The sequence below is a fragment of the Macrobrachium nipponense genome, chromosome 32 (genome assembly GCF_015104395.2).
Source record: "Macrobrachium nipponense isolate FS-2020 chromosome 32, ASM1510439v2, whole genome shotgun sequence".
NCBI classification, from domain to species: Eukaryota; Metazoa; Arthropoda; class Malacostraca; order Decapoda; family Palaemonidae; genus Macrobrachium; species Macrobrachium nipponense.
In genome coordinates, this window is record NC_061094.1 from 40,627,141 (window position 1) to 40,639,348 (window position 12,208).

At 37.6% G+C, this 12,208-nt stretch overlaps 1 protein-coding gene across 2 annotated transcripts in view; it reads left to right on the forward strand.

The window, feature by feature from the left end:
* The window catches only part of LOC135207455 (major facilitator superfamily domain-containing protein 4A-like), a 61,476-nt gene extending 49,847 nt beyond the window's left edge, over window positions 1-11,629 (forward strand). For both annotated transcript variants that reach the window (XM_064239180.1, XM_064239181.1), the window contains 7 exons: window positions 412-633; window positions 1,191-1,439; window positions 2,005-2,178; window positions 2,937-3,084; window positions 5,778-5,848; window positions 7,040-7,157; window positions 10,091-11,629. In XM_064239180.1, the coding sequence (XP_064095250.1) occupies window positions 412-633; window positions 1,191-1,439; window positions 2,005-2,178; window positions 2,937-3,084; window positions 5,778-5,848; window positions 7,040-7,157; window positions 10,091-10,296 (1,188 nt within the window). In that variant the 3' untranslated portion in view covers window positions 10,297-11,629. The remainder of the gene's footprint in view (window positions 1-411; window positions 634-1,190; window positions 1,440-2,004; window positions 2,179-2,936; window positions 3,085-5,777; window positions 5,849-7,039; window positions 7,158-10,090) is intronic.
* Window positions 11,630-12,208: the final 579 nt, after the last annotated feature.

The window sequence follows — 12,208 nt, forward strand, 5'->3', positions numbered from 1 at the left end:
CAAAATGAAGCCATGACTATCCAATTGGGAAAGTTTCAGAGGCAATAACTTTACAACCAGTTCAACTAAAACGCTCAAGTAATGATAGTGTACGTCTCTCTCTCTCTCTCTCTCTCTCTCTCTCTCTCTCTCTCTCTCGGCCGGTCTTGCCATCCATTTAGTTATCCACGACGAATGAAAAGCAGCTAGTATTATCTCAAAATTAATGATTTTAAATTTTCAATTAATTCTTTCAGGCCTTGCACTTCTTTTGGGGACTAAATTAATGATATAAAACTTTAAACTTCTTCATTCAGGCCTTCCAATTCCTCTAGGGACTAAATTAATTGCATAAAATTTTGACTTCTTCCTTCAGGCTTTTCACTTCTATGGACTGAATTAATTACATAAACTTTTGACTTCTTCCTTCAGGCTTTGCACTTCTTCTATGGACTGGGTGCCTTTCTGTCGCCGATGATCGCGGAACCATTCTTGCAGAACAAGGCTTGCAACGACTCCGACTCCAGCGCCGAAAAGTATCACAAAATCCATCTGAATATGCCAGCAAATATAACTCAACCGTTGCATCATCCTAATGACACTCAATCAGACTCAGAAATCCAGTACGCCTTCTGGATTCTGTCTGGCTTCCAGGTAAGACAAAAAGATTATATACATATACATATATATATATATATATATATATATATATATATATATATATATCATTAATATATCTTAACTTGTTGGACGAGTCGATAATGTCACTGAAGTCCTGGTTTCTCCTCAGTCCGCTGGGCGCTGGTTCGAGCCCACGAGAGAACGAAATTATCAACAACTCAAAAAGAGCTAATTGGATATAAAAGGACATTCTTTGTTTAATGCATGTATATGAATCACGGTGATGTGATAAAAATTCACTTATACATACATATATATATATATATATATATATAATATATATATATATAGTTATATGTAGTTATTTTTTTCCTTTTTAAGTGCCTTCATTATCGATTTTACTTCTACACACGCATACAGTTACACTTGAATAATCATGTCGTTATTGTATTTGCATGAATGATATCAAAGTCCGTTGTAAATGAAAGCTAATGTAAAACACACACATACAAGCTTCTATATTTGAGTGTGACGTTTAGGTAATAAATAACTAAACCTGGATCACCCCCCCCCCCCACCCCCTCTCCCAGGTGCCAGTGATCCTCCTCCTGGCGGTACTCTTAGTCCGGGAGATGATGGGCCTCGACAACACAGGGCCCGACCCCCCTGAAGCTCCCCCCAACGTCGAGGGCAACAAGGAGCAGTACGAGATGCACTTGACCGGGGGAGTCACCGTCAAGGTTAAGGACGACGAAGATCGACCCACTGTGACCCGCGAACAGGTCATCATGGTGGCCACCCTCACTGCTGCCATGCTGTTTCTCTACGACGGTCTTCAGGTGAGGCGTGAACTTGGAGGATAATGGCTGACGAAGCAGTTAGTTTTGGGCGTGGGTCGCCGGGGTCGTTGCTACCGCTACGTTCAGTTCCTGATCTTTGCTTACTTTGTAACAAATTAGTCTTCATGCCATCTACTTAAGCGCAGATTTTCACTATTTAAAAAAGATACATAAATATCTGGGTATGGAGGTATTTCCTCTGGTGTTGATTTGAATATCTCACTCGACGTTGCAGCTCATGGCTTTCAAAAAGTAACTAGATTTTGAATGTTTTAATCGGCTGGGACCAGATAAATTATGTATGTGGGTAAGCAGTTAAATATCCATATACTGCTTATTTTAATCAAACAAACTACGAATGAAACTACTTTAACTTTTCCTCGAGATGCAATGTTTCTTCAGGAAACATTGTATCATGTGGAGCATTTTCCAGGAAACTTTCCTGGAAACTCCATTTTCCAGGAAACTTTCCTGGAAACTGCTGCTAATTTATCCTCTCGCGACTTGCTTCTTAACTACAATTTCAGAATTCATAATTTTCTTTCTATCCTCCCTCCTCTGACAGTCTGGCTATGGATTGTATGTGTTCTCGTACGCAGTGAAGAGCATCGCTGGCATGTCAATGAACGAAGCCGCTTACCTGAACGCTTGCTTCTGGGGCACCTTCGCCTTCGGTCGACTTGTCTCCATCGGGATTGCTACCAAACTCGCCCCGTCCTTCATGCTGCTGTGCAATATTGTAAGTTGTCTCCCGTTTTTTCCTGTGCAATATTGTGAGTTGTCTCCCGTTTTTTTCCTGTGTAATATTGTGAGTTGTCTCCCGTTTTTTCCTGTGCAATATTGTAAGTTGTCTCCCGTTTTTTCCTGTGCAATATTGTGAGTTGTCTTCCGTACTTTCCTGAACCTTCAAAGCCCTGGACTAAGGTCACACGTACAACCAAACTATCTGTCACTTTCCACCAGTTACGCGGGAAAAAAATTCTTTCTTGAGAAGCCAGAGCGGAAATAATATATTTTTTATATCTGATTTTTTCACAAATTCGTTTTTTTAATGCTTGAAATGCTTGTTAGAAATAGAATAGAATATAACATAGAATTGAGGCCAAAGGCCAAACACTGAGACCTGTAAATTCATTCAGCGCAGAAACGGAAATTAACAGTAATAAGGTTTGAAAAGTGCAACCTTGTAGTTGCACTACGAATCCATTGTTTAGGAAAAGGTGTTAAAGTAAGATGAAGAAAGACAACGGAGGTACAGATAAAGGAATGAAAGGGGTTGCAGGTAGGGGACGAAGGGACGCTGCAAAGAACCTTCAGTAATGCATACAGTGCACCGCATGAGCTGCATTGACGGCACTACCTCCCTACGGAGAAAGCGCTGGGATAAGTATTAATCCTGATGGGTTCCGGCGCTTGGTCCTCAAGACCCAAATTTCATAATCAAATCAAATCAACTATACTTCTAAAATCTGATTTTTTTTCATGGATTCTTTCTAGTGCGGATGTCTAGTGGCGATGGTGTTGATGCTGTGTTTCAGCCACAACCACAGCGTCCTGTACGTCGGGACCTGCATCTTCGGGACCTTCCTCTCGTCCGTCTACCCTACAGCTGTCACCTTGGCGGAGACTTATATACACGTCACTTGTAAGTACTAAGTACATTCCCTGCTTTCGGTTAGTCTAGCTTGAGTGGTGGGAAAGAACGGAGCCAGTCGTTAGAACCTTGGGGAACGGGATGTTACTCAAAAGCTGAACACTAGAAAGAAGCGCACTTCAACAGAAGAGGGGATTTTCTCGTAATGCTTCCATCTGTTATTTTACCTTCATTTTTCATCTACCACCCGTACGATTATCATTCTGTTCAAGTTTTCGAAAAATCATGAATGTCTTTATTCAGTGGGTCACACATATCTGTGTATGAAATTCGAGTGTGCATTATTATAGCCTGTGCTTAAACATTGTGTACAGCGGTATCATCGTTATTGCCAGAGATAACTCTTTTAAACTAAGAATAATCTACATGATAAAGTGAAAATTGTAATCTCTTTCTAAACCGAGGTTTAGCAGCAAAGAAAGGAGAAACTAAACAGTGCAACTGTCTTTTGTATCAGTAATAAATAAAATGGTAATCCTACGTAAGTAATTGGGTTTTAAGAAAACTATTTTTGGTTGAGGGTTCGTGACAAGAAGTGAAAAAGCTTCATTAAAACCAAGAAGACATGAAAATGACGCGTACACGGAATTTTGAAGTCTGGTAAAGGAATGAAGATTCGACCCGTCCACGGTATAATAATCATAAAAAAACCTTAAGATTTGTTGCCTGGCCAGTACTAAGAGAAGATAACTTGTTCTTAGAATTAGAGAGAGGTGTGTTTATTAGTTTCGTTGCGACGTTGAGTCATCTCAAGAACCATTCATCGAAGCCGAGTATCCGTCTCAATTCCACATCAATTCTGTTTGGTTAAAGCGGAACCCGACCTACCGCCTGTGACAAAGCCAATATCAGTGAGGAATAAGTGCGATTTGTTGTAAACTGTGGTTTTGTTTTGTTGGAAGAAATAGTTTTGTTTGGGCGGAAACTGCGGTTGTGTTTTGTTGGAGACGATGGTTTTGTTTTGCTGGGAACAATAGTTTTGTTTTGTTGGAAACTGCGGTTTTTGTTTTGTTGGAAAATTTTGGGAAATGATTTTTTTTAATAGCGGTTTTTTTAAACCACCTGGAAACTGGTTTTTTGTTGGAACCACGTGGATTTTTTTTTTTTTGGGGGGGGACGACTGTAGTGTGTTGTTGGAAACCACATAGAAATTGTTTTGTTGGGAGAAAACGGTTTTGATTTGCTGGGAACTGTGGTTTCGTTTTTGTTGGAAACTAGTTTCTTTTTTTTTAAACCACATAAAAACTATCTTTGTTTTGTTAGAAAAAATGGTTTTGTTTTGCCGGAAACTGTAGTTTTGTTTTGTTGAAAACAATGATATTGATTAACTGATAGCAAGGTTTTTTCGGAATCTAGTTTTGTTTTGAATTCGCGCTGTTCTTCAGCGGTCGTCAGTCGACCAAATACTCTGTTTTTTATAGATTCAGGATTAGATAGATGTAGGTTAAAACATTTCCCATTGCATTTCAAAGTTAACTGATTTTGTAGGTGTTGACGTACCTAGGGATATTTCTTCTTAGTTCCACCCAAGAAAAGGGGGATAGAAAAATTGGATTAGCAGATGACCAAAAATTGAAATCGCGTAAAATAGAATAGATAAAGTGAAATGGTCGAATAATTGGTGTAAGGAAATAAAACAGAATATAATGCGTATCATATTGTCAGATAAAAATTGTCAGATAAAAATTGAAATGAGGTAAGCACAAGATATCGCATTTGTGTAAACAACAAGACTTAAGGAAAAAAACGGTGCTTTAATTAGAAGGCAGTGATTTGCATCAGTGATGATAAGTTACAAGATGTCATATTCCATATTTTGAATAGATTTAATTTTCCTTATTTTAATAGATTATATACACAGCCTCTTATGCACGAAAAATTAATCTACTTGAAAGTAAGGACTTTGCCATGAAAGTAAGATTAAATCAACACGAATACTATAATGTGAGAATAGCATGAACAGTGAATAAGTTATAAATCATTCCATGTTAAATCAGTTTCCAGAAGAAGAAAAACTTCCACAAAGGAATGAAAAGAAACCTTGAAATGTCAGAATTCCACTACTCCTATTTTAAAAGCGGCGTTACAGAGGGCACTGCGTTTCCTGAGAAAGTTGTAAACAGGTTTTCCGAAAGTTTGGGTAAACGTAATTCTTAGAAATACGAGACGCTTTCCAAGTTTCTTTAGAAGCCTAAATGCCTCATTTGAAAGATTACCGATGTAGTACATAAACTTTTCGACTCGTTACGCGTCTTGATTTCAGATGATTTTTTTTTTCTTCCTTAAAATATGAACAAATTCCTATTCCACGTAAACCTAAAACTTAGTTAAAATTCACACTGATGTCTAATGTCACGCATCAGGAACCCCTAGAGCAATCATTGTCTTACCTACAAATAGGCTCATTCAGTTATAAAAAAACACAAGCGCTTAATTCATTTGGAGCACACGTACACACACACACACACACACACACACACATATATATATATATATATATATATATATATATATATATATATATATATATATATATATATATATGTGTGTGTGTGTGTGTGTATGTGTGTGTATGTAAATAGATATGTGTACGTATTTATTTATGCATGTATGTATATAAATATCTCTAAATTGAGTGCTACTTAGAGTGAGCCACACTGATAAAATTGTTCTGTACCTTCCAGCTTTCATGACGAGTATTTTGGTGGCCACAGCAGCTTCTGGTGAGATGCTTATTCCTGTCATCATAGGCCATGTGAGTACTAACTATACTGCTGTTAACCTGGACCGTAATAAGTTATGATTTCAACTTATTAACGAAATAGATCATTTATGAGCAATGGGAATTTACTAATTTAGTCCGCAAAGAGTTCAAATGGTTATTTTTCTGGAAATTGTACCTTTTGCTGCAAAAAGGTAATTATAGCGGCAGACCTTTTGTAAGAAAGTTACCACGGGTAGTGTGTTTGGAATTACTGTTTTACAACAATCAATAATCTTGACAGAGACAATTTGAAATAGGAATTCTTCCCTCCTGTTAATCACAGAAAAAACTGATATTAAATAGAAGAAAAACAGAGTCTGCTGCATATATGAAAATTAATTTACTGTAAGTTCAGCAATTTTCTGCGTGATAAACTTTAGACTTTCATTCCGGAAAATAGAGAAGGTACTTAACGCCCACCAACACTAGTTGCTGGCAAGTCGCCAAGGAAGAGACCTACTTCTCTACTGATAAATTCAGCTAGTTACAAGCAAAAGCAGGAATTTTGTTCCTCTGTTGAAAAAGAGCCTGGATGAATATCTTGTAACCCTGTAACAGCTGCTGAGACACACTACGTCGTTGCAGAAGGAGATGCGCATGTTTACAGCTTAGTAAGAGGGCTTTCCCGAACTGCCTTGAGGAAAGCAAAACGAAATGGCGTCATCTTCGTCCATGAATATTATTTATAGACTTAGGACTTGAAGTCTCTGTTGTAGTTTTAGAAGTTAAATGACATGGTTAGTAATAAAGTCAAACCAAATCAAATACAAAAATAACTGTTGACAATATAATTGCTTATTAAAAAAACGGTTTTCTCTCGAAGACCTGCCTGAAATTGACGTCTGTTTGCTGAAGGGAGAGGGCGTAAAATCATTTCATCAAAGTATACATGCCATCATTATAACCAAATTAAACTACTTTGTTAACTTGATTTAGAGCTCTTGGTTTGTGACCCATTTAAAGGTGTCTTTCACGCTCCCACTGAATTAATATACCGTAAATTGCTGTTATATTTACACTATATATGATAAAGCGTGATTGAATTAAGTCTATGCTCTTCACGTAATAGCTGAATTCATTGTATCATGATAAACAGTTATGGCTTCGCTCGATATTGTAATCTCTGTGATTCATTTTTGGTGATTAATTAATGTTGTGATTCATTTTTGTCGCCACCTTCAGGAATTTGCCGCCTTTGGTCCAACCAGCCTGCTCGTCACTGGGGTCGTCATGACACTCCTGTCAATAGTGCTCTACGTCGCGCTCTACTTGGTTGCTCAGACAATCGTTCGACAGTCTTGTAAGTTTTCTTTCTCTTTCTTCACGAGAATACAGTTAAAGCATTCTTTATAAAAGGTATCTTTCTCGGTAGGTACAGCGTTCTCACCAAAGCTTTTGCAGCTGAAGTGGAATTGTCAGTTATAGTATATATAATGTCAGAGAGGGTCACGAAGCTTTGAGCAAAGCTCCTCCATTCTACTTATCTATACGTATGTAAAGCCCCCGTACACACTATGCATCATGATGCTCGCAGTGTTAGATGGATGCATTGAAAAACGACTTTTTCAACACGAAGCTGCATCACCAACATGTTGATGGGGCAGAGCCATTTCATTACTCAGCTCAGTGATGCACGAACATTGAGAGGGGGAGGATGTCCGCTCGCCACCACCCGCCAAACCCCTTGAGTGGACAAGGACTAACACAATACATTTTATTGAATTACTGAAGGAACATCCATCTGTTTGGAACATCAAATGCAAGCATTACAAGGTGAGAAACATCAGGAGTGCAAGCTTGGAAACCATGAAATCAGAGTTATCGAGTTTTGTAAACTGTACATTGCGGAATGAAGACATTACTAAAAAGCTGCACACCCTCAAGACAATTCTGCAGGGAATGTCTGCTATCAAAGCATCACAGAAGTCTGGAGCTGGCACGGAAGATCTCTACACTCCGAAGTTATGGTGTTTTGATGAGCTGCGTTTCCTGTAATAAAAAAAATATTTGTGTACTTTGTACCTATATTTGAACCTTACTTTCAAATAATCCTCCCTAAGGACATTATAGATGGCTTCACAGGTTTCGGGGATGATTAGACTGAGGCTCTTCTTGAAATCCTGGTTGAATATTGGAGGCTTGCATACGATCCTCCAGCTGCAAGAACGAGCTCCTGGTGATATGCTGCCTCGAAAGCTGGTGTCCTGCTTACAAAAATATGGTTCAATTTTTTTCCAACAATCTATAAAATGCAAGGATTGGCATTCTTGTGTAGTTTTCAAAGTCTGTTGGATTTTCGACTTGTAGCTCCAAAAATATTTCATTGAAGCTTCCCTTCAGAGGTCGCCGAGAAAGCCATTGCTTACACCACAAGGTTCTACGTTTCTTCCTCAAAAGTTTCTTTTTTGCAGCACTCAGAGCAACTACACCCCACAGTAGAGTCTCCTGGCAAAGTACATCATCGGCAGACATCCTGCCGTTGAAAGCTGAACTGCGAGAACAAGTGAGCAGTGTTGCAGTACAGTTTGGCCGCTATTAATTTTTTTCAACACCACTACTGCATCACGTAGCTGATACATGATGGCATAGTGTGTACCATGCTTAAGGGCAGCTGTATTCTTCTCAACCACGAAGAGAGAATATTTCAATGTACTCCACAATGCAAACGAAGGAGAAACTAGGGAGGCAGAAAGGAAATGCAGATCTTAATTTGGCCCAGTATTAAATGGATAACAAATCAGGCCTCTTCCGGGAACTTTTTTCAGTCAAGTTCCCTGGAAGGAGCCTGATGAGGGCGAAAATGTTGCCACAAATTAAGATCTGTATTTGTTTTTGTTTTCCTCTGTGGTTTGTGCATCGAAAATAGGCAGTGGTAAGAGAGGGTGGCCATAGATGTGACGGCATTCTGTACTTTATTTGGATTTACAGTTTTTTTTGCCCTAAGCTTGACCTTACGTGGTGAGGTCCGATTGGAAGCACCTTGTAACTAATATTCACTGACAGTTCCTGACAGTTTATGTTGCCTTTGCTGAGAGATGGGAGCGAGGTTAGGGTGGTATTTATGCATGGTTTATATTAAGTGTTCATATAATTTCACATTAACCCGAAATGGTATTAAATGCCATCAGCCTTATTCCAAAAATTGTTTCAAGAAAGTACAGTGTTAGATTATATTTCGCTATCTAAGCCCATCCCCGCTATTGTAGGCTCATTGTCATATGAAGTAGAGTGATTGATGCTAAATTTGAAATTTAATTAGCTGAATTAAATATCAAAAGTTAGGGTTATCATTTAAATTAATACAGTTAAAATGATGAGCAAGGGCCTGATGACTTAATATGTTTATTTGTGGTTTTATTAATTTTTGTGTTAACAAAATGAGAAACGACACCAGCTCAAATTATATATATATATATATATATATTATATATATATATAATATATGAATAATTATCATATGAACCGTGATCCATTTTATATCAATTCAAGCTACAATGTCCTTTAATATCTAAATTCACTTTAAACCTCCCAAATGATATATTTCATATATGTACGAAGGGGAATTTTAAGTTGATAACAATTCGTCCCCCCATGGGATCGAACCACCGTCCAGGTGGACGGGGACGAAATCAGGACAGTCAGTGACGCTATCCAATCAGCCAACAGAGACGCTATAAGTTCATATCGATTCTGACCTTACAAATCACCCTCGATCTGGATGCTTTCGTAATTAGAATCGATATGAAACCCCGTCTACCATGTTGGCCAATTCGAGCGTTTGACAGAACGTAGCCTTTTGTTATGAATAATTATCACATCGAACCGTGATCCATTTATATATCAATTCAAGCTACAATGTCCTTTAATATCTAAATTCACTTTACCTCCCAAATGATATATTTTCATATATGTACCGAAGGGGAAGGGGAATTTTTAAGTTGATAACAATTTCGTCCCCCCATGGGATCGAACCACCGTCCAGGTGGACGGGACATTGTAGCTTGAATTGATATATATATATATATATATATATATATATATATATATATATATATATATATATATATATATATATATATATTATTGACTACCCAAACTGATATGAAACGCTTTTGCTTATTGTTCTTCGTATCTATACGTATACGTACCTACTTCTGATTAAATTTTAAGAGGAAAGAAAAAGTAGCTGACTCACTGAGATCAAAACCTGAAGGATTTTCTTTATTTTTGCAGCGGAACAGGGTATATTCAAGCGGTTCCAGGTCATTCTTCTAAGAAAGAAGGTCGATGAAACTGAAGACAGTGGTCTGATGAAACACCACGTGAAGTACTATTCCAGGATGAAGCGCGACCTCTCTGAATCTTCGGTGGGAGACGAGGGCGCAGTGAATGATCCAACGGGAGAGACCAATAAAACATCCTCTCCAACGCAGCTTTAAAGAAGAAACCAACACCATACCAGAATCGTTTTCTTTCCCGACAATACGACTAAATATTACACAGACCATGATAACCGCAGAGGGAAGAAGGCTGAACTTCGCCGAACAAGAAGGCGACGTAAGCAATAAGATTATTGATGTCGAAACAAAGATTCGGTTCCTGTGTGTGTAGATACGTTATGTACATATTGATTGCAGGAATGACTGTGGATATTTGTGTCTTCTCGAGGAAAATATTTGCTGGTTGTAGTTACAAGAATATGTCAAAGTAAGGAGTCATTAATGTGAAGATTCAAGGAATTAACAATTACGAAGGAACAAGTAACTTTTTCTGACATTAGTGACGTGATAAGTCCTTGATACACTTTTCATTGTAGACGAGGGTGTCGAAAGGGAGGGAAGTTAGGCTAACCGTATATTTCCCATTTCTAATATAAATTCCATCGTTGCTTTTGTGCTGTAACTTTCTCTTATACATGTTACTGATGCTGTTTTAGGGGCGAATAAGGAACCCCATTTTTCTATTCTCGTCAATACCTGCAAATGTAACTAGCATTGTTTGTACAGTGATATTAGTGTAAAGATTTTATCTTGTTAAAATAATGTTACGATGTACTCGTATTACAGCAATAATGTACTAGTACCTTTTGACATTCTGCAAGGATTCGTTTCTTTTTATTCTATTTATTAATACCAGGCAACGATTCAATGTACTAGAATAATGGTACTTGATTTGCCGTCCTGTTTTTACTCTTTGTTTTTGATTCTGTTGATTAACAGTTAGAAATCTTTCCTTAAGATTTTTTTGGTAAAAAAACATAAATGATAATGAACAAAATAAAATATAATAATACAAACAAAATAGGTATAATAGGTTCACATATACACAAATATGCATGAAACATAAATAGAGGTATACAACATAATATATATATAGTACATCTTTTGTACATGTATGTAGATATGTACATCTAAATACATTAATATATATATATAATGTATATATATATATATATATATATATATATATAACCTTGTAAATATATTGTGGTACGTATGTATGTGCTCATATGTGCAAGTAATAATTGTGTACATGCATGTACCTGTGTAAGCTTGCTTACATTAACATGTAGTGTACAATATAGAAACATATATTTAATACCATTGTGGTATTTCCCTGTATATATGTACATACAGTACTTAAAACGCTATATATCAATATGTGTGTAGCCTTTCAAACTATATTTTGGATTTTTTATTAAATAAGATAAACCCTGTTATAGATTTCCAAGGATGTCTTTGTTCTACTGTACACTACATTAAATTATTCCTGAAGCGAGTGATTTCCGTCTCCTCTAACATCATAACCGAGATGCCAGGATTTTCATTACCGTGCAAGGTAAGCTTGTTGGCCTAAGCAGTTAATTAGATCGCCGAAAAGGCAGTTAATTGGCTGATGGCCCCTTGTGAACTTTCCCTTATCTGGCCTTATCATACGATAACCATTCTTGTTCAGAAAAGCCAAGAGTTGTCCAACTTTGAGCCCACCTCTCTTTTTCCACCCAGCATCCTCGACTGTTCCTCTGTGTGGTATTATGTAGCTTTCGTCTACCAGCTGTTACCTTGTCGTTATTTGTTGTTGAAGAGATTGAAGATTAAAGCCAGCCATCTTGTGCTGGCACGGGCTCTTGCTCCTGGAGCAACCCGAAGGTTACCTTGTTCACAGTGCACTGCTCTCTCTCTCTCTCTCTCTCTCTCTCTCTCTCTCTCTCTCTCTCTCTCTCTTAAAAACCCTTATTTGAAAGTGAGTACCGTGTGTGCATGAAGATTTTCAATGAAAAAAAAATTAACCGATTTTTACAAATTTGCACTATAGTTCACACAAGACAGGTGGTCTTGGTTCACAGGTAAG